The sequence below is a fragment of the Engystomops pustulosus genome, chromosome 1 (assembly GCF_040894005.1).
Source record: "Engystomops pustulosus chromosome 1, aEngPut4.maternal, whole genome shotgun sequence".
Classification (NCBI taxonomy): domain Eukaryota; kingdom Metazoa; phylum Chordata; class Amphibia; order Anura; family Leptodactylidae; genus Engystomops; species Engystomops pustulosus.
Window position 1 is genome coordinate 70,692,073 of NC_092411.1, and position 27,407 is coordinate 70,719,479.

The 27,407-nt window shown below is 39.2% G+C and overlaps 1 protein-coding gene across 26 annotated transcripts in view; it reads right to left on the minus strand.

Annotated features, from left to right (window-relative positions):
- Positions 1-222: 222 nt before the first annotated feature.
- The window catches only part of NCOR2 (nuclear receptor corepressor 2), a 248,449-nt gene continuing 221,264 nt past the window's right edge, over positions 223-27,407 (minus strand). For 17 of the 26 annotated variants that reach the window (XM_072144332.1, XM_072144335.1, XM_072144331.1 and 14 more), the window contains 18 exons: positions 26,948-27,037; positions 24,626-24,906; positions 21,518-21,866; positions 21,112-21,339; positions 19,648-19,896; positions 17,667-17,816; positions 16,792-16,902; positions 16,098-16,260; positions 15,495-16,012; positions 13,467-13,610; positions 12,686-12,816; positions 12,372-12,532; positions 11,956-12,105; positions 6,108-6,253; positions 5,133-5,186; positions 4,087-4,314; positions 2,747-2,923; positions 223-2,118 (listed from right to left, as the gene is read on the minus strand). In XM_072144332.1, coding sequence (XP_072000433.1) covers positions 1,943-2,118; positions 2,747-2,923; positions 4,087-4,314; positions 5,133-5,186; positions 6,108-6,253; positions 11,956-12,105; positions 12,372-12,532; positions 12,686-12,816; positions 13,467-13,610; positions 15,495-16,012; positions 16,098-16,260; positions 16,792-16,902; positions 17,667-17,816; positions 19,648-19,896; positions 21,112-21,339; positions 21,518-21,866; positions 24,626-24,906; positions 26,948-27,037 — 3,506 coding nt within the window. In that variant the 3' untranslated portion in view covers positions 223-1,942. The remainder of the gene's footprint in view (positions 2,119-2,746; positions 2,924-4,086; positions 4,315-5,132; positions 5,187-6,107; positions 6,254-11,955; positions 12,106-12,371; positions 12,533-12,685; positions 12,817-13,466; positions 13,611-15,494; positions 16,013-16,097; positions 16,261-16,791; positions 16,903-17,666; positions 17,817-19,647; positions 19,897-21,111; positions 21,340-21,517; positions 21,867-24,625; positions 24,907-26,947; positions 27,038-27,407) is intronic. The other 9 variants (XM_072144348.1, XM_072144355.1, XM_072144338.1 and 6 more) reach the window with 8 other exon arrangements.

Here is a 27,407-nt window from a genome sequence, read left to right on the forward strand (position 1 = left end):
TTTTGCTATTGTTTTGGTTCTTTTATTGTTGACATGCTACTGCATGGATGTAATACAATAAGGTATAGGTAATCCATGGAAACAAACTATATAGTTACCAAAGAAACAGTTTTCTGAACGTGTGCTTTACCTGCTAAAACCAGTAAAAACTACTAAATACATTGGCCAACACTGTCAAGAACATGTCAACCCTACAGTAAATATATTAGTAGAGTCTGTAAATGTAATATTTTAATTTATTTTCCTTTTCACAATATATAGTTACTATATCATTCCTTGTAAAAAAAAAAAAATAACAAAAAAACAAAACAAAAACAATTTATTATACATGACATGTTTGCTTTACAGAAAATAAAATAACACCCAAAACTATGGTTTGGAGAGTCAATTTTTCAAGTCACATCAACAGATGTACCAAGTTCCTATTAATACAAGGCTGTAGCAAGTGGTAAGAATAGGTTTTAGGTTAAGCATCTAAGCCATACATGCACAACATGCGCCCTGGCGGCTACATGTGGCTCACGATACTGTTCTGTGCAGCTGAAGGCAGCAAGGGCATGTTGCAATGTGCTTGCCCCTTTATCTATGCCTATCCTCGTGGTGCTAAGCTCCAGAATAGAAGAGAAAAGTTTTAGATGAATAACGCTCATTTAACTGAGCACTAAATATACTCTATGTCTGTAGCATACATTCTCTCAAAATGTTATTGCCGCCCTTTAAGCAGTCCAATCGTACAATGTGGCTCCAGTCCTCTGTTCTAAGCCGTGTGTATATACCATATATGTATATAAGAAAAATAAGATAAATAGGCAAATACACACAGGTCTGGATAAAAGAGAACAAATGGATGCTACTCTCTGCAGTATGCATGCCATTAGCCTAGGGGATGTCATCTTCAAACATTCTGGAGCTTCTTAAACTCATAAGTGACACCAAACCCAAAAAGTATGTGGACCAAGTCTTACACTACTCTTTTTCTTAAGCCAAAAGAGAACGTTTTTTTCTTGAGAACGTGCTATTAAAAGCATACCCTGTTTTCTGACAGATACCGAGTGTTCTCCCGGGCTAAGCGGTTATATTGAAAGAGGTGCCCCTTCTCTCCAAAAAAGCTGTCTGACAATCATCAATACAATCACAGGAATAAATTCCATAGTCCTCGTCTTTCAATTGCCCACGGAGAGTAAAATAAAAAAGAAAAATGTAGAAAAAGATGACATGAGGGTAAATGTCAGCATCATTAGGACTGGGTGACACTGTATAACCTACATGTAGGTCTGTGCCATACTATGTACAGTGAGGGTGCACCAGCAACCATGGAGAGAACATGCAGTGCTTGCACAAAAGGTTGTCTCTTTATTACACAGATAATCCTTCAGCAGACCAATCCATAGTAGGGGTGAGGGGCCGGGAAAACATAGTAAGTGCTGCAACTGATCAGGGAGAAAAAACACGCGGTAAGGGAACCTTTGGTAGGACCCTAACCAAATTGGTAACAGTTCTGCAATGGCCATGCATGCAGTTGATCTGCATTGCTAGGTCTGTGTGCAATAAATTGGAATGTGTATATATCTTAAGTGCATATGAACACATGTACATACATATACAATGTACACAGACATACGTCATCACGCTTACAAGTCAGCTTTGTTAACAAACCAATGCAATGTAGCAAAGCACCAGGTGGAAATATCCCCTGAGTAAAGAGCTGAAAAATCCAATCTTCTGCAAGGTCTGGGACTTTCTACTCCTATGTGAGCAGATGTGTGCCAGATACTTAAAAAAAACAAAAAAACATATGGACCTTCAACTGAAGATTAGGGAGTCATTTTAAGGCTTTTCATAAACGTTTCCTTTTTCCCAGTCTTTATATCACATTGGCTGCTAATAGGCAATCGGTTGGCTGTGGGGATCCTTGCATGGCCAAGTTGAATATTGTTAAGCTTCACTCGCTGTCGGAGAGCGTTTCATATTGGGAGCAAAGCAGTGGTTTAGGCTCTTCCTCGCGTGCCCTCTGCGGGGTGGTGGAATTGCTCTGTGGAATGGCTGTTGAAGATGACGCAGCAACAAGATTTGTAGGCAGACGTATTGTTAATGGATTGTATGGAAATGGTGTTGACCCTAAAAAGGAGAGCATCAGTTTTAGTTTAAGATATGCACTGTATGAAGATCTTGTCCTCTACACCTCTCAGCTTTGTATATAATCGGGGGAGTGAGAGAATCTCCTTCCCGATGCTCAGCCGTGTACTGTGATGGCTGCAAAGGATGTGCTGCCTTATATAAGCAATGAATATTAAAACCCTAATATAATGAATTTAGGCTTTATAGGAAGGCAACATTTAGCATGACTATTGTAATTGTGTGTTTTCAGTGTTCCATCCTGGGATTAAATTATTTTAAAACAAATTTAATTTCTAACTCCAAAAAATGAAAAAACTTTTTTTTTTCCCCAACAAAAACTATGATATAATATAGGGGGCTCATAGTTCCTTACTGTGCTTCAGATTGTTTTGTTATGAAGGCCCGCACAGGTTTTTTCTCATACTCTGTTTTGTGAACATTGAAGACAGGTCCCAGACAGTGAATAAAAGACTATCTACATGTATCACAAAATCTAATCATCTCACCGTATAATAAACACAATTGGTCGTAAAGTCTTATTTACAAAGCAGAATGTGAAGATTGTTACTCTTCCTGGGATAAAAAAAAAAGTATTTACAAAAAAATTTAGTTAACCCTAGTGAATTACCTGTAGATGATGGCCTCTCCTCCCACACTCTGTTTGCTAAGGGAGTTTTGCGGTTGGAGTCACCCTCCGAGTGAACTGATGAAGCAGAAGGAGGTCTTTCTGCTAATGGTTGTCCAGGCGCAGGTGACTTTGCCTTCCGACTGCTTGGTCTGGAAATCTTTGACTTCCCTCCACTGCCTGAAACAAATAAATAATCCTAAAGCATTGTGAAAGGCCTTTAAGGCTGCTCAAGTAGAAATGTGTTTTATAAAGTACTCTACCAAAGGTGCTTGAGTGGACCCTGCAGGTGACTGGATCACACCATATGGATGTGTAGACTAGTTTAGACTAGTGCCTGATCAGTATTCTGCATGAAGATCAGCACTTATTGTATAGAAAGGTCTTAACGTAGCCTTTACCACCAGTATCCTGGTCTGACCATTACACATAGAAAAGGGTTTTTTGCTTCCTGCTCTATTCTAGGTGTGTGTGAGGAGTGGGAATCTGGGGGTTAGGCCCACACCTGATACTGATAACCTTTTATTATGAGTAGTTAGTAATATTTTTACCCTGAAAAATTCCTTCAAGGCTATTCCGAGCTACATTAAAGAATATTTAGAAATGGAATCCAGACTGGTGTCTCTCTGTGTTCATAGCCATGTGAAACGCGTAACTTTGCAGATTTAATATAAATCTATATTTAAAAAAGCATTAGTAAAGGCCTTTTCCATAAGGATGGAATGCTGTACTATCAGAGTCCAACTCCAGTGGTGTGTTCCTATCTCCTGCTATAGAAGGGGAGGGCTTGAGGCCTTGCAGTGATATACAGGTGCAGTGTTATCCTCAATATCTGCTCCATGCTGGCTCACCTATCCCCTTGTTGCTGATTGACAGCTTTATCCCTAAGCTAGTAGAAAAAAAGTTATTGATCAGCATTGGGAGGCGGCAGCTCATTAATACGACTAGTACAACTAACATGTAAGTGACCCACCTCTGGCATTATAATACTATTAATACTGCTGAAATACAATAGAGCAGTACTGTAGTTCTCTGAACTTTGGCAGGAGTACAGTACTCTTATGTATTAGACTATGAGTACATGTATACACAATAATGACTGCACACATCATTACATAACTGATGAGGGTCAATAAAAAGATTAACACTCATGTTACAGCTAATAAAAGGATAGGAGCTTCGGTAGCTAGATAAGAGGATGCAGGCAGAGCTTTACTTGGTTAATAGGAAAAGAGATAACAGAATTAGAGATTCTGGAAGGAAGTTCAGAGAGCAGAAATAGCAAAGAAATTAATGAACATTAGAAAAAGGAAAAGTGTGAAATGAAAAATAAAGCAGCAGACCTGGCAAGGACCGCATGTCGTCATTCCGTCCATCAGCAGCAGTTATGGGAATAGCAGAGGGCAGGCTTGAATTGGCATTCAAAGGGTTAAAAGCATTGGTACTGAGTGCAGAGCGGTCTTCCCACTGCTCATCATATTTACCCATAAGGGCCTTCCTAATTATGGCCTCCAACCCTATGTTGCTACTGGAGCTCTCCTGCACAGCCTGTGTTCTGCAACCTATTGGTCCTGTAAATAGTGGGGAAGGGTAAAAAAAAAAAAAAAAAAAAGGATAAAAAAAGAATTACAAAGATTGTCTTACAATAGCATGGGTTGTTTGCACTTCACCTTGTAGCGTGTAATCTATTCTGATCACAGTAAGTGTCAGACGTAAAATTCATTTGTAAGCTTATGGGACTGTGTTCTTTACATTTAGCTTAGGATGAGCCAGGTGATGGCTCCTTAGAGGCTATTTATGCAGAAACCCACTATTTGAAGGACATCTACCATCAGACTGACCGATGGTAGACTAGTCTTACTCACATGATTCTTAGGATTTCTTCTGAACTTTTTTTATTATAATCCAGAAAAGAGTAATTTAGCCAAAAAAAGAGATTTTTATTTCAGCCTTGGCTTAAAATTTATTCACTCCCCTCACTCATCCATTCCTGCCTGGTCCCTCCTGGTCTGCTGGTTGAGATTGCAGTGAGCCGGTAACTTCAGGGACCAGGCAGGACTGAATGAGAGTAAATAAATTATAAGCTGAAGTACTCAAAGGTGTTCCGCTGACTAATTGGCATCATTTTTAATACTCATTTTAGGCCAAAACACACCGTTCTGGATTATAAAAAAAGTCATCCTAAGGAGCATATGAGTTGGACTAGTCGACCATTGGTCAATCTGATGGTAGATGTCCTATAACAATAAGCTTAAATATACTTATAGTTATATATTTCCAGGGAGTAACCATTTTCCTGCAGAGGTGTTCTCCCAAATATAGTCTATCTAAAAAAAAAAATAATAATCTGAAGGTTTATTTACAATTTAAATACTAGTGAGAATATTACCTGATCCAGTAATGGCTGGCATGTTAAATATTTCTGTTCCTGGCTGCCCAATATCTGACAAGCAAAAACAACACCATTTAGCAAATAAATACATTAATAATGAATAACTAACTAAAATGGATTCACTAAGAATTCTACAGAAACCAAGGATCTAATTTCAACTAACAACCATCTAGATTTCAATATATTTCTACATCAAATAGGGGGTCTGCAGTGGATAATCCATTTTTATTTGATAGGTTCCTCATTCCTATACTGTAATCTGTAAGTAAATATGGCCACAAGTGCTGAACTCTCCTGCAGTTCCAATACATGGTGCTCACTATGGGTTTTCTGTAAAATGTCTGTTTTTGTCGTAGGGTAGAGCTCAATCCGAGACGGCTTACAAGATCTATCTGCAGTATGGAGGAGCAGCTACAGGTGTGTCCTTGCTTCCTTATTGTTCCTTCTGAGATTTTGGTGTCGCAAAATTATTGTTCTTTCTGTTTTATGATTATTGTGTCACACAGAGATGTCCTGTATGTACCCATGTGTGCCCACCCATCCACTGAATTGTGAACTTCAGTGTGTGAAGGGTTTTGTTGGCTTGTCGTTATATTGTATTTAACCAGTTTAAGGAGAAAATCCTTAACTAAAAGCTAGTTTTATGTTGCACATGTCTGTAAGTATCTGTAGATACATATCTGTGTTTAATACTCTGCATATGATACTTGTATACAGAGGAACACAAAGCTTTTTCAATTGAGATGGTTGACGCCATCGTACAGAGCTGCCTATTTACCAGTCAGTCTTCCTCAGCTTCCACACAACACATGCTTTTTTACAAATATCCTCACCTATAAAATATATACATCTCTGCTTATCAAAAGCTTGATAAATAACTTTTGATAAAAGTTCCAGAACAGTAGAAAGTGACCACCCTCCCCCAATACCCATACCAGTTGCTCCTTGTGAAAAAAACATGGAAAGTCTTACTATACTCTGGCTCATTCCTGTTGGTTGTACTAAGTTTTTTAATGATCTCCTGTTTCTTGGATTTAACCATAGCAGAGGTGCTCTCAGTCAGCTTACTGAAGAACGCTGGGGGTTGTGTGTTGTTCCCTGGAGATTTCGAACCCATCCTGTAGAAACAAAGATTTATATAATTAATTCTGCAAACACGTCAATATTTGGGGACCTTACAGTCTATTAAGGGTAAGAGAAAACAACATTCAGCCATGTTGAGCAGCCACTTTGAAAAAACCTTTTAAGGCCAAGCAAGAGATTTTCTAAAGATGTATAAAGCACTGAGTACCGGTATATATAATTCCATACTTGAAACAACAGAGAATAATAAGTCCAATGCGGCTGCACTGGGACCAGACGGGGGTTACCATGGATGTGCACACTTATCAGAGGATCAGTCATAAGGTAATGGACATGGAATAGGTTAGAGTGTTTACCTATATGTGTTCCTTTTATAAATCGATCAGTGTCCACTCATGATTATATTATCATTATAGTATGACCTGTGCTAAGAATGACTGGAACTAGTTTGTACCAATATGCTAAGTTAATGTTGAGATAACATCTCAAACTTGAATTTAGTAAAGAAAACGTTTTTTCTATACAAGTGGAAAGTACTTAAGATAAGCTAGAAAGATTTCTCAAGTAGCATGATGCTAAATATGTATATTCACAGAAATCTGTATCAGGTGAAATGAATTGTTATTAAAAGATCTAAAGCATGTACGTGCATAGGATATGGAACAATTAATATAATATGTGATATAATGTATGGTGCTGTATGTATTAAACGAGGAACCACAACGATCTTTTGTAAGACGAGGAGTACGGACCCCAATATTCTGAAATTGATGGCCTGTCATATGACTCAAAATAGCACTGCAAGACCATTTTCCACAATGTTTATACTGCACACACGTGTCACTCATGTTTTTTGCCCTAACATGTCACATCAGACCCTAATCCCTGTGTTATAGGCTTATACACAATTAGATTATCAAATGTTGAGTGACACATTGATCAACACACTGGTGCACGCATAAATGGGACACCTTATGTCAACACTAAAAAAACATGTATTTAACAGCTGTTAGTGAGTGGTAGCTTTATAATTATCAATCACACTTCTTCAAATCCTTTAAACATTACATTTATAATAGTAAAATATAGAGAATCCAATAATATGCAGCTATAGGAAGGTATCTTATGGTATGTTACATAGGAATGTTATCTTAATAAACCAAGCAACTGCATGGGGTGCCCATAGTTCCCCAGTAATAATAGAGAATAAAGTGGCTAATGCTAAAGCATAATGGCAAACATAAAATGAGGAGGCAAAGACATATCCATCTATATAATATGTCAGGAAGTCTTCTCCCTGTCCACTTCCTGTCCTTACCAGAAAGCTGTCCCTCTCACTGAATGGTAAATTTAGCAGTGTGCACTTTGTGGAAAAGTTCAGTGCAATTCATTTCATACACCCAGTGATGGCAAAGCAAAGTGGAAGTGTGGAGCCAACATAGACAAAGGCTGAAAAATTTTGGAGCATGATTTGACTGGTGGGATGAGGCAGATTCAAGCTGGGGTGCCTGCACTGCACTTTTCAACAAAGCACAGTGGGTGAGGGGTGTCGGGGGGCTGAAGAGAGTATGTTTTATTGTTCCAGTTTTGGAGGACAGGTTCTCTTTAAGCGTAGCTTAACTCATGACAAAATGTTATTAATGAATAGTGCAGATGATAATGGTAAACTTAGGAATATACTTTAGAAATCTGTTCATGTGTCCTTTTCCCCTGCCTCGTTTCATTATTTAAGCATTGCACGTTTTCAGTTTAAGGACATTTGGAGAATCTTCAAAGGTCCTGAAAGGGCTCTTGTATGCATATGTAAAAAATAAATAAATAAAATAAACTATTAACCCCTTCGCGCTCCGCGGCGGATATATCCGCCACGGAGCGCAGTGACTTAGCGCTCAGTGGCGGATATATCCGCCACGGCTCCTATGCCGGCTCGGCTCTGGATCAGAGCCGAACCGGCATCGGGAAACACGGGGTGCCGGCTGTAACTAATAGCCGGCACCCCAGTGTAACACCCGCGATCGGAGTTGTCTCCGATCGCGGGTGCTTAACCCGTTAGATGCCGCGGTCAGCGCGACCGCGGCATCTAACAAGTATCTGGGGGGTCTTTCCCCCACGATCGGCCCCCCCGAACCGTTTTCGGGGGGCGCCGATCGTTGCTATAGTAACTCTGGGGTCCGATCTGGACCCCAGAGTTACTAGCAAGAATTGCCAGTAAGATGGCGTCTGTGACGTCATCTTACTGGCAAAGTGCCAGCCTATGCAAGTGCATAGGCTGACACTGATAATACTCTGCAATACATGAGTATTGCAGAATATTATCATGAAGAAGCAATCAGAAGATTGCTTCTTCATGTCCCATGGTATAAAAGTGAAAAAGTAAAAAAAAAAGTTATTCAATAAAAAAATAAAGTCATAAATCACTAAAAATGCCCCAAACCCCCAAAACATATAAAGAGACATATAACTCAAAAAAAAAGTCTAAATCATAACACAAACCCCACATATATAGTATCACCGCGTCCGTAACAACCCGTAGAATAAAAGTAAATCATTATTGAACCCCCACGATAAACGCCGTAAAAAAAAACTGTTATAAACCCTCCAAAAATTATGATTTTTACCTTTTCAATCCCACAAAAAATGATATAAAATGCGACCAAAAAACCATATGTACTCAGACATGATACTGGTGCAAAGTACAACATGTCCCGCAAAAAATAAGCCATCAACCAGCTCCGTAGCCAAAAACGTAACAAAGTTATGCCACTTGGAAGATGGCAATACAAAAATTATAGATTTTTCCCCACATTAGGGTTTTGTTTGACAAATTTAGTAAAACGTAAGAAAATATATTCATGTCTGGTATCCCCGTAATCGTATCAACCCATAGAATAAAGATAACATGACTATTAGTCTATACGGTGAACACCAAAAAAAAAAAAGTCAAAAATCCAGTACAGAATTGATGCTTTTCTACTCCTGCCCTCAAAAAAAGTTCCTAAATTTTCAACAATAGGTGATACCAACCCCAAAATGGTAACAATGGAAAAAGCATCTCATCCCGCAAAAAAAATGCCGTCACATGGCCCCAATAACGAAAAAGCGAAAATTTTATAGCCTTCAAAAGGGGCCAATGAGGAAACTAAATTCCTGGCAGCTGCAGCGCCCTCCTTCCCTTCTGCGCCTCGCTGTGCCCCCATAAAACAAGTAACGGCCACATGTGGGGGGTCTTTGTACTCAGGAGAAATTGCAGAACAAATTGTATGGTGGGTTTTCTCTTTTTATATTTTGGAAATGTGTAAATTTTGGTGCTAAATGAACGTATAAGGGAACAATATGACCATTCTAAATTTCACCTCCATTTTGATTCAATTACTATGAAGATCTCAAGGGGTTAACAATCTTCGTAAAAGCTGTTTCTGATAGCTTGAGGGGTGCAGATTTGAAAATGGGTTGGTTATATAGGGGGTTTTGATGCTAAATATGTAAAATTTCATTCAAAACTGTATTTATCCCCAAAATAGTCAATTCTGAAAATCCGGAAAAGCGATATTCTATTTGCAAGCCGCGTGACGTCAAAATAAATTATCCAGATATTTCAGAAATTATGAAAATGTAAAGTAGACAAATGGGAAATGTTATTCAGCAACTTATTTAGCTGGTAAATCTATCTGCCTGAAAACGTGATGATTTAGAATTTCGAAAATGGCAAATTTTTCAAAAAATTCATCACATTTTCTTTTTTTTGTAAATAAACGCAAAACTTATCTGCCAAAATTTACCACTAACATGAAGTACAACATGTGGGGAAAAAACAATCTCAGAATCGTTTTGATAAGTAACAGTGTTCAAAAGTTATAACCATATAAAGCGAAGCAAGTCAGAATCCAAAAAATCGGGCTGAGCCTTAAGCTGTAAAATGGCTGCGTCCTTAAGGGGTTAAAATTGATGAGGAAAGTGCTGATGGAGCAAGAGGAGGGTAAGAAAGTGTAACAGTCTGTACAGCCAGATCACAGAGCGGCTATGGTAGCCCCTGTAGCTAATTTTAAAAGTTTAGTTTATGAAGAAGGAGGTCATGGATAATAAATATAAAAAGATTACCACATCACGATTGCTAGATCTAAGAGTTTGCTTCCCTGGTTTATCATACCTGGTTTTAAAGGTACAACGTTTACTATCATCACTATCACCTGCTCTATTCACCTCTGAAATAAGATTTGCATCAAAAGTCTTTACACTTGGAGACACAGAGGCTTTCCTTCCGTGATTCCCATTGCAATCGAGGGATAGAGTAAGGAATAGAGTACTCATTACCTTGGGTTACCATCTAGTGACTGTGAGATGTCTGGAAAATCAGTCTAGACTTTTTTGTTAAGTTTGTTCTCTTCATTAGATGTATTTCTGCACTTTTTAAAATTGAATACACGTTTCACACTGTGCACCCGATATGGCTGTACAACATGATTCAGTTCTGTTTACTATCCGAACATGGAGATATACTTTGCTTTGTTTTCACATTGTTATACACATGATTCTATACATTCCATTGTTCATTATGTGCAGTGTGATTGTCCTAATTTTTAATAAACAGTTAAAAAAAGTTTTTCATTTATAGTTATGTTTTATTCTATAATTGATGAGATGCCCCATAAAAAAAGAGCAGGACAGAGTAATTTTCTACCACAAAGCATGCACACTTTATCAGGAGTCAGAGGAGTCAGAAGGCAACATCATAATGACAGGAGAAATTGGAAGAAAACAGAGTAGACTGTTATTTATGAAACTAAAGGAAATGGTAAGATGGAGATGAAGCCAGAAGGAGAGACGTCTATAGGAAGATTATGTATTCAGCTTGAAGTCCTTCAATTGTCTCATCTGTCTGTTCTTTTACTTTAGCTACTTATTTATAAGTATTTATAAGTATAAGTCGTTATTCTGCCAGTTTTCCTGCTTGTTACTACTATTTGTTACCAATAGCCCTAATAGAGTAATATTTAGACCAGAGTCAAATTTGATGAAGAGAAAACACACTTCAAAATAAAAACCTTCCTCTAATACATCAATTCAAACCCTTCCCCATAAAAAGCGGCCCTTTAAGTTGGAGCTCTAGTTATATATGGTTCATAATACATAATGTTCTTTCACTGCTCTAATACACTTGTGACATATGCATTCCAGCAAAAGACTCCATATCCCAGAGAAACTAATTGGAGGCAGATTGGAGACGTTACATTCAGATTTTACGGCATTTTTTTTAGTTTAAATCTGAATAAAAATTCTGGATATGAGTATCTAACAAAAACCCAAGCCAAAGCATGCAAGTATCCCCAACCCCTTTGATTAAACGGCAAGTATACAGACATACAATGTCTGTCTCTTAATATCTGCCGGTTTCACTGTTTTGCCGATTTTCACGGAGCTTGAAAGGAGGTTTGTTAATGTTTGATTATTTTAAAAAAATTATAAATTAAATAAAGTTTTGATATAATCAATGGAAACGTTATTACTCGGAAAAAAAACACCTATGTCTGCCTGGCTCAGTGCAAATATTATAATTCCCATTATTATTTAGAATACCCATCAGCAGCTCACCCCCAAATCCAAAATTAGCTTCGACTATCCTGCAACCTACACTACTAACACTGGACATTCTCATCAAGCAGTTGGAAAGCAATCTGAAGGTAAAGTATGGCTGAATACTGATGGAAAAGTAGGCTGGCATGCTTTGAGAGTGCATTACCTTGGTTCTGTTTGATCTCCCTCTCTATATAAAGTGGTAAATGTGGAACTTCTAGAATACTCTGGTTGTCCCATGCCCTCTGGTGGAGAAATGGGGTCGATACCATCTTCTGAGCCACTCAACGTAGATGCTTTGATTTGATCTGGTGATCTATGGATCAACGAAGCTGAGGTTCATCTACTGCACACATGAGTTTAGAAGTTTGAACTACACTCGGTAGGATCTACTTATAATTTGCATGGGAAATACTACAGTTCTGTCAAAAAAAGGCTAAGAAGTCAATGCTTATGTCATAGACCTGGACTGTACTACACCGATTTAAAGGGACACAAGTATGCATAAATAAGGAGGGAATGACATCATGGTTGGCCACTATTTCTCATTGTGTTACCCCACACGCATAACACGGCACATACCTTTTCTCTGTATTATTTCCAGGAGATATTCTTTGTTCCTGTTGCTGATGGACGTTATCACTGGGGTTTTGCCTTAGATCCAATACCGGACATCCAGGATAATAAATCTGTGGGTGAAGCTGCTGTGGGTGGTTCCTCGTGTAGTCCTGTGTAATAACCTCCTGTAATGGGGACAACACATTGTGACATTTATAGCACAACACCGATTCAAACAGTATGAAGTAGTCCAGCCTTATTATCCAACGTGGCCATCTTATCATATAAAAAAAAAAAAATAGGAGTGTATCATCACTGATCACTATAGTGTCACATACACTGATATGCTGAGCCAAAGTGACCACGCGTTGATTTTTTAGATGTGACGGAGCCTGTGACGTATGACACGGAGATTGTTGACCATCTGTTTTCTGTCGTAGATGCCCTTCAGATAAGTGTTTTGTAGGGACTAAATACAAAATTATAAGGAAGGTTGTTAGAAAATGCAATACAAAACACATACAGCACAATTGCAGGTTTCACATCTTCCAACTTATAAAATATTGCTTCTTTTTTATTTACAAAAAGGGGAGGTTAAATATGACCATCTCAACTGTTCCAGACACAACCTAATAATCACTGTCAGATTTTCTACTTTGGAATGTATGCTTGACATTCTACAATTTAGGAGGCTTGGAGTTCAAGGGCTAAAACACATGCGCGTACTTGGTCTGTCATTTGTTTAGTGTGTAGAGGCTGGATTTCATGGCCTGAACACAGTAACGGGGACGGGACTCGAAGAACCATAGAGAAATATAATGCAAGGAATCCCTGCCTCCTGTGATTACATTCTAGTGATTCTGTAATTCACAGATTCATGGATCAAAAAGCTGCAGCTCTTGCTGATGGCAATGTCTGTGTAAAAATGCTTTCAATCAAAAAATACAGTTACATTGGTTACTACACCCGTGTATAATGTGGGGGCTACTGGAGCCAGTGGTGTTGCAGTCAGAAAGAGAGGAAGAACAGGGATTATAGCTCCGGAGAGACACACAGAGGATATGAACAGCGATCTGTCTGCACTGGATATTGTCATACAGATCACGAGTTTGCAGTCACCTTGTTTGTGTCTTGATTCATGTTCCAGGCGGGCATTTTCAGCTTCTTGCATGGCAACTCGGACCTGCTTCTCATGAGACATGCGTGATGAACTCAGAGGGCTAACTGTATCATGTCTGTCAGGACTGTACCCAGTAGGAAATCCTAATCAGATGTACAAACATTAGTATTTTCAATCCAGTTTTCTACCCTCCAATAACAGGAAAAATTATGCAACTGTGCAAAATGTTCTCACTTTGACGGTCAGAATTTTATAATAATTCAGAAAAATGTATTTCTTGAGACCAAGGAGAACACATATGTCAAACAGCAGACCCTTATTCAGAACTTATGTCTTTCAAGTTTGGGAAATAAAGATGAGCTCATACAGATACAGTCATCCACTTCCTCCAATAGAAATCTCTATTGAAGAGAAGGTTGGAAGGTTATTTTCAAATTTTAAACACCCAATACTTATAAAAGTCATTACCAAATAGTTGGTGTATTATTTTCCTTTAAAAATATTGATCTACATTGATCAGGATGTTTAGAGTCCCGACAATGTACTCTCCTCCATATTATTTTTAGACTGAAATAAAGATTTGGCTGGTCAAATGATGCCCGATACTGAGACGGAGCAGAGAAACACAATGGATCTAAGCAAAACCTGTTTCTATTCACCAATTTTATACGTCTACATATTTATTATAATACAAATTATACAATTTACATTTTTTTATCTGAATAACATCCTTTGCAATATAGTTATTTATAGTATTTAAGGGTTCTGAATATGTAAGGATGTCCCACTGATCCTCGGTAGGAACTAATATGATGTTGTAGATAATTTTAAGTGTCACAAATTTGTGTTCCTTGCTTCTATTTCAATGTTTCATATAAAGTGATGCAATACACACACAAAGTGTACATTTTGCACAGCTGTTTGCATCCACAACCAAGACTAAAAATCTGAGAACCACATAGCAAGCAATGTAGAGATCTGCTTGGCAACAACTATAAGCTGTTGAGTAGAGCTGCAAATGTCACAGTGAGGACACGCCACCAAGCCAAGCCACCCCGGAGTGACCGCAATCTGCCTGCAGTCAGACCCGCAATCTGCGTAAATTGGACAGCAGCTAATCTACTGAAGCTGACGGCATCAACTAACGTTGTAATCAGGACATGCTGCTTTAGCAGTTTAGCTAAACTTTGTAATAAAACAACGAGGCTACTACATTGGGTATATTTATACCCTTTATGCAGTGTTGATGTTGTGCTATGGTGAAAGGGACAAAAGCTGCTGTCTAGTGACTGCCTTGACTGTTTTGTATATTGTGGGTTTTAGAAGTGGTCATTAAAGTGTAACTGCATTTTCGTACAATTTTGAGATTTCGTAGAAAAAGATCAGAACCTTCGATACTTGACAGCATTAAGGCTGTCCTTTATTTAAGTGATCAGCTAAGGTCTTCATCGTGGACCATCTCCAATCCAAACTCTTTGCAACAAAGTTAAAAGTTTTGTAAAAGCGCAGTTACAGTTCACTTTGAGTCTATACTATTTTATGTGCGTCTGAGTATCAGATGATACTGCAAACGTATTAGCCTGTGAATGTGTAAGATGTAAAATAGTGCCCTTATTTAAAAAATGATTTTCACATAACAAAAAGTTTATACCTACAATAATACAGTGAACAAACCAAAATGAAAACAAGCTGTACCGCCTCTCAATGCAGCAAGGATTGTTTCAGTTCAGATATTATTTTAAGCCCCTCAAATTAAAACATCCAACAAGGCAAGCCAAGCACAAATTGGACCAATAAAATAAGGAAAAAAAAAAGTATTCCTAGAAAAAATCTAAGAAAATTCAAAAGTTATGACAAAAATATTAAGAAGAATGATTTGTAAAGTAAAACAGAAACAAAAAAACTGGGAAGCTGAAAAAGCCAATCACCGAAACGTGCATTAAATAAAATAGAAAAAAAATTATATATATAATGTATATATATAGATGAGCTACAAGCTTTGAACTACCTGCTCCCATATGTCTTACCATCACTACTGGCGTCGATATTTAGCGAGGCTCTTTCTCGCTTCCCGTTATCACAAGAAATTTGACGCATGATAATGGCGTCTATGAAGTTGGCCGCGGTCATGGTGGTCTTACCGAGTGATCGGAGCTCCTGTTCCTGCATGGAAAAGGGTTTATTGGGGGTCTTGTCTCTATTGTGCTGCTCACTGGCTGGCACTGCTGTCTGGTCCAGGGGCTGGTGAGCTTGGCTTTTCCCCTGTCCGTTGTTATACTGATGAATTGAATTGGCCACAGCAGAAGGATGAGGCCTGGACTCGATGCTCTTAATGGGCGATGTCTGTTCAAGGGCTGCCGATGGCAGCTTGGAGTTGTATATGTTTTCAGTCCTTGAACGCTCCATTTTGGCTTCTCGTGACCTTACAATATCTTTCTGTACCATGGTAATTTCGGCAGATTGAAAACTTTCTCTTTCACTTGCTGAACGGTGAGAGGATGTAGACAACTGTGAGGTACGGATGGGTGAAGAGCTGGAGGACGTTCTATTCGGAGAACAAAAAAATGTCATCATTAACATTAAATAAAACTTTTGGTAAATTTTACAGATAAGAAGATAAAAATATTTACCGCAACACAGAAGGAGTGATACTCTCAGCGCTTGTCATAAGGTTTTTCATGCCAGTGTTTTGAAGAACACTGGGGCGTTGTTGAATATTCTCATGTGTTCGTGGAGAAACAGGGGAATGTTGGTGGATGGGAGCTGACAAGCGGCCACTACTTTGCTCTGTGCCTAAAACAGGAAAATCTGTTAAACCGACGGCCAGTTTATGGTTATATTACAAAGACCTGGAAAGCCTTACACAATTATATAGAGAATAATGGGATATATTTATTAATACTAGAGTTTCTTACACCTGTCTGGCTGAGAAAAGCCCCCTGGAGTAAGGCCCAGGTCACATGCGTGTCGGCTGTTCCATTACACGCTCTGTTATTGAGCGTAATAGTAAGGAAACAGGAACAAATTATGTTTCCCAAAAGGTTCTTACATTATAAATAACACAAAGGCAAAACGAAAGCGGACAAATGAAAATGTGAATTAAAGGCAGTTGTAATTAATTTATAAAAGGAAACATGTTGCTGATTTTTGTGCATTTATACAACCAGATAACAAAATGTATCGTTTTTAATCTATTTTTCTATAATTAATAAAATTGGGCACCCTGGCAAACTGTGCACTATGATACATCCACTTTTAATAAAAGTGAAGTATAAGATAGACACCTGAAATGAATTGGTGTGGAGGGCTTGATAATTGCCTTACCTGGTCTCCATATAGGAGCATGCTCTACTGTGGTTGTAAGCACTGATTTCTCCCTCTCTCTTTCTCGCTCTGATGACGATGAGGTCTGCTTGGTCATGTGTGTGGTTGTTGCTGTAATAGAAACATAACTGTATTACAGGTGAGACATACAGACACAACAAACATTAGATTACTACATTTTTCATCCAAATTGGATTACAGGCGGTCCCCTACTTAAGAACACTCGACTTACATACGGCCCCTAGTTACAAACGGACCTCTGGATATTGGTAATTTATTGTGCTTTAGAACTAGGCTATAATGATCAGCTGTAACAGTTATCACAGATGTCTGTAATGAAGCTTTAGTGTTAATACTTATTCTTATGACAACCCAACATTTTTTAAATCCAATTGTCATAGAGACCAAAAAAGTTCTGGCTGGGATTACAATGATAAAATATACAGTTCCGACTTACATACAAATTCAACTTAAGAACAAACCTACAGACCCTATCTTGTATGTAACCCGGGGACTGCCTGTATATGGAAAGTCTGTAAACATGTGGCTGTATTAAGGATTGGGATCCACTCTACACAGTGTGAATTAAGTCATATTTAGATGACATGTTAATTTTAAAAAGCACACAAAATGAGAGCTATATGCAATAGTGGTTTGTATAGGAGGACAAATACTTATGTGTTCCTGTACAACAATATCTTAGGTCTGATTGTTATTTAATAGATTGACCTGCTTCAGGGCGAGAAATGGTTTGCTCATTTGGGATTATTTTTGTATAAATTGAGGCACAAACCTATGAAAAATACCAAACAAGCTAGCAAGAAGTTCAACTTGGTGCCTTAAAAATGATTAAAGAAAAGTGTGCTTGCTGATACCTGGGGAGAGTGGGGAGCTGCTGAGTCGGTTGCTAAATGTTTGAGGCCCTCCGGAGATGTAAGTGATGCGGTCCATTGTGGCAGCAGATGAGGCTGAAGACTGAGGTATGAGGACAGGCAGGTGTGGCACTTGAGACAGGTCTATGATTCCTAGAAGTTGTACAACAAAGCAAGGGATAATAGGTATTGTTATTCACATTCTAGCAAATGCATATTATACACATCTAAACTCATCTATACCTGATACCCCCTTAAAAATTATTGTTAGTAAAAATTGAAACATGCATTAAAATTTTACTTCAATGTACTATATTCTGTATGATATCTTTATAACTGGCTGTGGGCCTGTGTTTTGCTTTAAAGGAAATCTATCATTTGTGTTTAAAGGACACCTGTCATCAGGTCTGTGTCACTTGTCCTGTCACCTCTCCCTGTTGGAGCAGCTCACAAGGATCCCATCCCAGCCTTTATCTAGTCAATTCATACATTAATCATTGTAAAATCATATTTTCTTTATTATGTAAATGAGGCTGGTCACATGGTCAGAGGCAGTGATGTCACCCCTGTTCCCCCTCCCCTCTCCTCCCCCTGCTCATGTCTGTGTGTAATGTATGGTAAAGCATTGCTAGTGTGTGTGCTGCATCTGCTGACATGCTGCATCCTCCTAATACACAGACATCAGCTACACAAGTACCTGACATGTTATGCTATAACATGGCTGCCTGGAGCTGTTGTATCTTTCACATACACACACAGGCTGCAGGGGGTGTGGCCGCCAGCAAGCACATGGAGCAGCCATTACATGGAGCAGCTGTCAGTCACGCACTGGGGGTGTGGCTGTGCCTCCCACTCACGAATAAGGTGGACAGCTTGAATATGCTAATGACTCCTTGGACATTTCACAGGTCATTTGCATACAGCTTTAGGACCTCATTGCTCAGGTTTACAGGCATGTAGAGGGACAATGAAGGCATAGAGGTAATGCTTTCTAATGGCAGTTTATGAAAATATATTTAGTTTAGGGGAGTTATTTTGCATGATGGGTTCTCTTTAAGCATTGTGAACCAAACATACCTTGAGAATGCTGTAGCTACACTGATGCAGAAACATATCTTGTTTAATCCCTGAACTCAGTGGTTTTGCTGAAAAAACAATTATAAAGATTATGATAATGAGGCTATGTTGCTCCTGTGGCTGGCCCGGGTTTCCTCTTACTCTAATTTGTGGACTGCTCCAGCCTTGTCATGCCCAGCATAAGCTGAGAATACATCATCATTGTATTGTCCCTGACAGGAAGAAGTAATCAATCGCTGCACCATCACCCAGCTGCTGTGTATGAATGATCCATCTCAGGTTAATTATTCCTGTCTCGACAGTTCAGGAAGCTCTTATGTACGGAAGCCAGTCTACACCCAGCTTTTCCAAAGTCCTGAATTTTATAATTGTTTTTTGTGCAAAACCACTCTAATCAGGGAAAAAACAAGATACGTTTCTGCACCAGTGTAGCTACAGCATCCTCAAGGTATATTTGGTTCACAATGCACAAAAACAAATGGTAGATTTCCTTTTACTCCAATGATCCACATGGCTGCTGAGAGATCCCATTGACTTTAATAAGGTTTCTCAAGAGCTTTGATGGGAGAGGGTTTGATCTGACTTTATAACCACATGGAAATACTGTAGGGTAAGTGTGACCATATGAGTGTCCATATTACAATAAGTACTGAAAAGCAACAATACTATGAGTTTCTGAAGTCCACAAGAACGTAAGCTGCTTTCTGCACAGTTAACAAAATGGTAATCAGACTCCTATTGAGAAAGAAACCAATGTAACTGCATTTTCTGTAGATTATGTTGTATAAATCACAAGTTTCCCTGTTACACAAATACTTGGATAAAGCATTACTGTTAAACAATATTGAACTACTTTTAAATGGTTTGCTATGGACACAAATCTATGGGACAGACATTCAGTGCATACTTCGAGGACCTGCTGTGTAGTTGAGAGCCATGGCTGGGTCCCTTGGTTGTAGCCCACGTAGCATTTCAGCCCTCTGGGCCATGGCAGTGGATGGATTGTGATGCATATGCTGAGAAGTGATGTAGTCATTGATGATCGTCTGGCGGTTCTCCATGGCAGCGGTGTCTGGGTACCCACGGATGAGGTATGGTGGATAGAGGTGCGGGTATGCTGGATTTGGGGCCAAATGCCTAGGCAAGTAGTAGGCAGCTGTAAAAACAATGGAATTAAAATGATTAAAGCTAACTAGTATTACTTCCTGTATTAAAGGCATCCTGCTAAATATTATAGCATCTATTCATTCACCTCTGCCTTTTTTCATTTTTCTTTCATCTTCCACAATTTTACAATTTTTGTGCGAGTGTTACCTTTTCCTTTGTGAAACAAGAGTCCTTATATATTGTGATATTGACAATGTCTGACTGAGGATACTCTCTAAGGCTCCATGCACACATCCATAAATGGCGGTCGCAAGCTAGCCCCCAAAACGGCAGCTAGCTCATGGCCACCATAGAGGTGCATTATGCATAGGCTCGGTGAGCACACTGTCTCAACCATGTGGCTGTGCTGCAAAGGTCCTGTGCTTTCCTGGATTTTCAGCATAGCCACTCAGCTCTCTATGGAGAGGGCTTTGGCCAGGGCTATGGCCAAAGTGAGCATAAAGACATGTGCATGGAGCCTAATCTCTAGAATTGTATCCACAGCCTTCCTTACAAACTGACCGTTTGCTACTCGAGGCATTAAGAAGTTAGTGATCCTGATGGAAGAAGAATAGTGATGAGAGAACAATTTATTTACGTTCCGAATTTAGCGGATCTGGCACACACAAACCTGAAGACCCAACAGTGCTGCTGTTCAGGATTCTGGTCCGTTATTGGGAAAAAGCACCAAGTTGCTTGATTGACTAGTGAAGCAGCCAATATAAAATATAGCCTGCACCAGTTCCTGTTCCAACCCGCCACGGCCCCCTTCATTCCGCTCCATGCCCACTTGGCACCGAGTTGGTGTTAGGGGGGTAAGTAGTCACAATTCCTGGCTCTTACAAGATCTTAAAATTATAGTCTGATATGTAGCTCTTGTAATTTTTTTTTAATTTCTATAAGCTTTCTGATCTATGGTGAATCTGCTAAAACAACTAGTCCTGTAGATTTTTGTGGACAAATGGAATATCCTTCTAACCCTTCTCTGATTGATGGGCAGAAACAATTGATTCTCTGAAATGATTACTGATATATTTTCTGAGGCCACGTTCAGACATTGCATTTGAACAGCGTTTTAGAAATGCAATTCAAGGGCAGCGGGCAGATGTGTTTAGACCTATAATGCTTGTGATAGGGAAAGAGCAACATGTGTTCTCCATTGTTTAGTAAAAAGATAAAGATATATATATATATATTAGTTTAGAAAGTAAAGTAATTTCTTTACCTGCTTCCAGTGGGATTCCCCTGGAAATAGCAGCCGGGTCAAAAGCCAAGGGTATGTGACTCCTGTACAGTTCAGCTGGGCTGACTCCACGGAACAAGTGCTCATAGGGAGACATGGCATGGAGATGTTCGGGGACTGTTGTATGAGGTGACTTGGAGTTGGACATTTCTCTGGGATTAGGGGTGCTCTTTCTTTCCTGGGTAACAGGTTTTCCAGAACTAATACCCCCTGTAAGTAAGAGGAAAAAAAACGAATTCTAATTAATCCCTAGCTTTACATCGCTAGGAAGAAATAGTGGCATAGCTTTTCATATTCAAAATAATTATGACAAATAATATACAAAAAAAATCAAAATTATATGTGGCCAGAAATAAATTGCGCCTTAACAGAAATATATGATCTTTACCTTCATGGCTCCGCTGTGCAGACTCTCTTGTAGTCACAGGAGATCCCCTATTTAGATGGCTACTGTATGATGTTCCATGGGGCAACTGATGATCCTCATATGATAATGGGCTATGTCTGGGCTTCCCAGGGTCAGGAACAATTACTGGAGCTCCCCTGGTTATTGAGCCAGAGCCAGGTCTACCTTTCAGCATAATTTCATCATATACTCGTTCCATAGTCCTTGGGTCTTGCAAGACTTCAATGGGGTGCAAAGGGTGGTAAGGTCTACCTGTGCTGCCAATTATGGAGCGTACATCATGCTTCTTGGCACTTACTGAAGAACCGCTCTCATACTTCAGAGGTGTACCCTTTATAGAAGGAGAGACATTCAAAAGACATTAGCAATACTTGTAAACCTTTATAAGCACAAATATGGCTTCTCTATATAGTCACAGCAGGAGGACACAAAGAATTTATAGTTTCAATGGGAAACATGATCGTTACATGATTATTCTGCATATTTTGTGGGTTTCCTATCTTAATTTAATTTAATGATGACAGGGCTACTACAAAAATAAAATTCTTCAAGCAACACTTCACATTTATTTGTATGTTTATGTATTTGTTTTGGGTGGGCTAATTTCAATGGCAGGTTCCCTTTATCGCCGTAGGCATTAGGATATTTGATGATAGATATATGCAGTAATTTAAAGATCATTCATTTCTGAAGTTAGGACTTCAACATGACTAAAAACTAGGGAGCAAGTGCAGGAATAAAGATGTAGAGTCAAAAACACATTACATGTCTCTTGCCGGACCGGGGCTGATGACATGGGTGTAAATAGGATGTCAACACTTCCAGTGTGGCAAGGTTCAGACCACTGGTGCTGGAATAGGAGACTATTAAAAGGGAAGTATGTTTTATTATTTATGCTATGCAATTTCTTGTCTCCATTCAAGTTGGACAATGCCGGTTATTCGCCTCAGTACTAATCAATGGCTGCATGGATTTATTTTGTTAAACTGAAGTATCATGTGGTTGTGTTGAAAAGATAGCCTTGCCTGTTATAGAGATGTGATCTGGTCAAGGTTACAAGGTGCCACTTGCGTCCACCCAAGTGCTGGCATAAATCTAACCCTGTTAATTTTCTGCTTGACAACATTCACTTTGTTGTGAATGTTGTGACCTGGCGGAGCAAATTTTGTGATCTTCATGTTGAGTAGCCAAAAGTCCCTGTGTATCCCTATCCTTACTTAACAACCCACTGTTGTCATACAGGATGACAGGCATTTGCTCTCCAACAGATCAACTTATGTTCAAATCCAAAACTTAACCCACCAAAAGGAACCAGAAAAATATTCAAAAATTTTAGAACATTTTACTTTGTGGGGTCCATTTTTATGCATGTCTAAACAAGACCTTAATCTGTAAATATTCCTGGAATCTCCAGCTTCAGTTTATCCATCTAGGTTAATTCATAAAGAAGGATATCCTGGTTAAATAGAGCTACAGATGAACACAAGGAGGTCCCTTAGACTGAGGAAATAAACACGATAAATGCTCTGGCACACACTACATGAATAACACACTCTATGTTTAAGCCACAGGAGCTGATGTGCTATTAGTGGAATCCATGCAAAATAATAAATGTGATTCTAACAAAGCTGTGCAGTTTAGTAAACATTTCCAGGGTTTCATCCAGGGCTATATGTGGCTGAGATGCGGAGCTCCATGGGATGGCTCAGAGTATACACTTTCATGGCACTCTGCCCGGTGACTTACAACAACAACTCAGGACTTCCACACTCCAGTGCCAAGTAGGCTAAAGAGTGCGGGGATCATCTACCCCGTCCGTCACAATGTGATTGCACAAAGCATCTGTTTTCATAGAGGCTTCTAAGAAAAGATATTTCAGAAGATAACACACTGATTACTGCACAAGTTGTTCTTTTCTTGAACAGACGATTTCAATTTGGGACAGGGCAACACTAACCCCAATATTCATCATTTATATTGGGTATTTATGTCATATTCAATATTACAATAATTCTGTGTATTACCCTTAATAACAAAATCCAGACTTTGTGTGGTTGGTATGTCATTTCCCTACAGAAGGAGCTGTTCTTTGACGGATGTGTAATAAGCAGGACCTACCAGATCATCTCACAGCAAAATTCTGTCATCAATTTTTCAGTCAAAAGTGACACAAAGCACGCAGACTGAAGGTGAAAGTGTGAACAGAGACCTATCTTCATCCGTTGCACATACTGTAGTGCATTGAATGATAATAATGTGATCATTTCCTTGACACACATTTCTTACTCTATAACATGTCAAGATTAACTCCGACATGCATGTTGCAGGAGGTACCACAGCAGTGATCTAGGATTTTCAACTTAATCTGCTTAAATAAGCACCTACTGTCCATGTTAGCCTGCAGTGCATTGCATCTGTAAGCTCTCTCTTCCCTGTAGCTTCCTCTACCTTCTTCATCATGCTGCCTTCAGATGACAGGTTGGAGAGTTTGTACAATTCAAAAATTACTCAATTCATAAAACAAAAAGATGTGTTTATGTAGAATTGCTGTTTGTATTATTGAGTACAGGCGGTCCCCTACTTAAGAACACTCGACTTGCATACGACCCCTAGTTACAAACGGACCACTGGATATTGGTAATTTATTGTACTTTAGTCCTAGGCTACAATAAACAGCTATAGCAGTCATCAAAGGTGTCTGTAATGAAGCTTTAGTGTTAATCCTGGTTCTTATGACAACCCAACATTTTTAAAATATAGTTGCCACAGAGACCAAAAAAAGTTCTGGCTGGGATTACAATGATAAAATATACAGTTCCGACTTACATACAAATTCAACTTAAGAACAAACCTACTGACCCTATCTTGTATATAACCCGGGGACTGCCTGTAATTAAAAGTTAAAGTTTGATATGTATACATTCATCACTTGTACTTTGTCATTTGTGAAGTTAGACTTATATTTCAACCCAACTCCTGTAAGGCAGAAAAATCCTGTCACACTTATAACTTCCAATATGGCATCTGATGGAAGAAAGAATTACTCATTTTATATACACCGGTAAAGAGAAGTTTGGTTCCACTGCATACCTGTGTGATTGACCCTTCTTTATGTGGTCTAGGATTAACCGCAATCTCTGCACTGTGTCTCATTTCCTCCCTAGGAATCTCATGAATAGATCTACCAACTTCCTTTACTGTGGCCACCACTTCTTCATGCGTCTTTAGTTTGAGTGGGCCTGAAAGGCTCTCATGTGATCGGACTTTATAGGCATCAGACAGACTTCGTGGTGGAGTGCTTTCTCTCTTGAGCTGCTTGGCTTCCCTCCTGAGGTAGTCTTCTTGAGCCTCAATGTAGGCGCGTGGAATCCCTGGACAGAAGACACAGCACAAAAGGTTACAAAATGTAAAATGTTTTGTTCTTTATTTATAATATTGACAAAAATCTTCAGTTCCTAAATGACTTCTAGGCATCTTATCAGCCAAAGCTCAGCTACAAGCATTTCATAGAGGAGAAGATTATGTTCTGGTATTTCTTTGACCTGCTACATGCATTCAAATTTGCCATAAGGTGTCTCAAAAACAATTTTGTTTTTTATCTTTGACTAGATACAAAATGTGCAAACAAATTATAAAACCAAATGAGCAGATACCCAACACTCAGTGCTATGTCCTCACTTGGAACACGTGTCATTTGTTTATGCAAAAATGACCTCAGATGAACTGATGCCATTTGGTGTAATCTGTGTGCTTGGGCTACTATGTAAGCAGCAGAAATCTACCCCGCTCTCAGCATGTCCCCACAACAAAAACAGAACAGTGTTCCTGACGTAGGTAAATAGGTTTACGTATTTAATAACATTTAAAAGGTGTGCCAGTTTCAGACTCCTGGTATGGGTATTGTGATAGGAAGAATTATAACCCATTACTGGGTTACAATAATTGCATGTTATCGCATAGAATGAAAGTAGGCCAAATCAGCTCATTGTCTATGTACAATGTAATTTACTATCTACAGTCATAAAGAAGCAGCATATAGGCCTCCCATTATTATAATCATGGGGGTCCCAGGAGTCAGAGGTCAGTAGTTAATCATCTAATTATGCAGATGCTCAACAATATGAATACCCTGAAATTCTCAAAACAACAAAAGCCTTGGAAAGACAGATATGACACAGTGTTTCCTCATCTGACAGGAGCCACCACGGGTAGTGTGGACAGACATTTTTGTTGGTTATCCCCGCCGAATGGGTCTACACCACCTGCTGATAACTGTGCACTATAAAAAAATAGCAGCACCATGGGTCCTATAATTACTGCACTGCAGGACAAATGCATATTTATCGGTAAGCCAAACCTCCGACTCCAGCTCCACAGCCCTGTTTTCTGTCACTCTAGTGAGAAGATAAATGTGGCCATTCCTTCCCAGTGCCTTATTCCTGTAATTCACAGGTGTCAAACTCAAACCCCCTCCCTCCGGCCAAATCAGGCCAGCAGCCTTTTATATATTTGGCCCCGATACTCACCTTTCACCGCTCCCTCAATGCAGCTTCCGGCATCTTCTTTACTGCTTTGAACAACTGCAGACATGATGCCATAATAGGGTCTAACGGCTTCAGAGCCGCCGCCTACAGCTATCCATTACAGGAGCAAAGAAGATGGCAGTCTGCTGCTATGGTGGAGTGGGGAAAGGTGAGTAAGGTTTTTTTTTTTTACCCACAGTGGAACATGCATCAGGGGAGGATCTGAGGTTCTTGGCTACTATGAGGGGCACTGTGGCTACCAAGGTGGTCTCCATTAAAGTAGTTTTATGCTCGGGGGGTCTCCAGTATTTAGTAGTTTTATGCTCAGGGGGTCTCCAGTATTTAGTAGTTTTATGCTCAGGGGGTCTCCAGTATTTAGTAGTTTTATGCTCTGGGGGTCTCCAGTATTTTATGTGGTCTCCAGTAATGTTATCTTAGTATCCAGTACTGCTATCTTATTATCTGCTCTGATTGCAGTATTTGGTTGCTGGGGTGGTATTTATGCTCTACTGTGGCATATATAATTTCTGGGTGGTGTTTTTGTGCTGTACTGTGATTATTGGTGCATCTAGGGTGCTGGTTACCGATGCTGCCCCTTAAAGTTGAACAGTATTAGTAAAAAGAAGGACACAAAATAAATTACGGGTAAATAAATTACATCTTCTTCAGCCCAGACATCACCATAAAGAATAAACCATACCTGAGCCACAATGTATGACACAATGTATGTTTTTTTAACTAGAACTCAGACAACCCTACGTGGCGGGTGACTAACGCCTGCTGATGCAGCAGTGGCTCACTTCTCACATTTTATAATGTCATCTGGAATATGCAAGAATGTCTCAACAACAAGAGGTGTAAGGGAGAAAAACAATATGGTAAAAATTACCCTGTGTAATAGAGCCTCGTATATGCTGTGGCAGTTCTTTTATGCTGTGTGGACTGTGTCTGTCACCAGGAATTGCTCTTCCCATTAAACCTGAACATAAACAGAAATGTCACACTACATAATTCATGCCCATGCTGACTGAACAGGACACTGAGCTTCCATTTTATCTTCGTATGGCTAAATATCTATACATGAAATCACTGGTCCAGAATTAAAAACATAAAAGAATTAGGCCTAAGCGGTCATGTGCCATACATGCAAGCATCATCTCTGAAGGTCAGTGACTGGCAGCAATGATGTACTTGAGATCACCATTGTAGGGTTGCCAGACGGACAACCACAGTGGCGACACTGGAGCGAAAGACAATTAACTTGTCGGTATTGGGCATTTCATTATTACTATGCATTGTCCCTTAAAAACAAAAAGCACACACACAGCACCAACAAATAATTTCTGAAA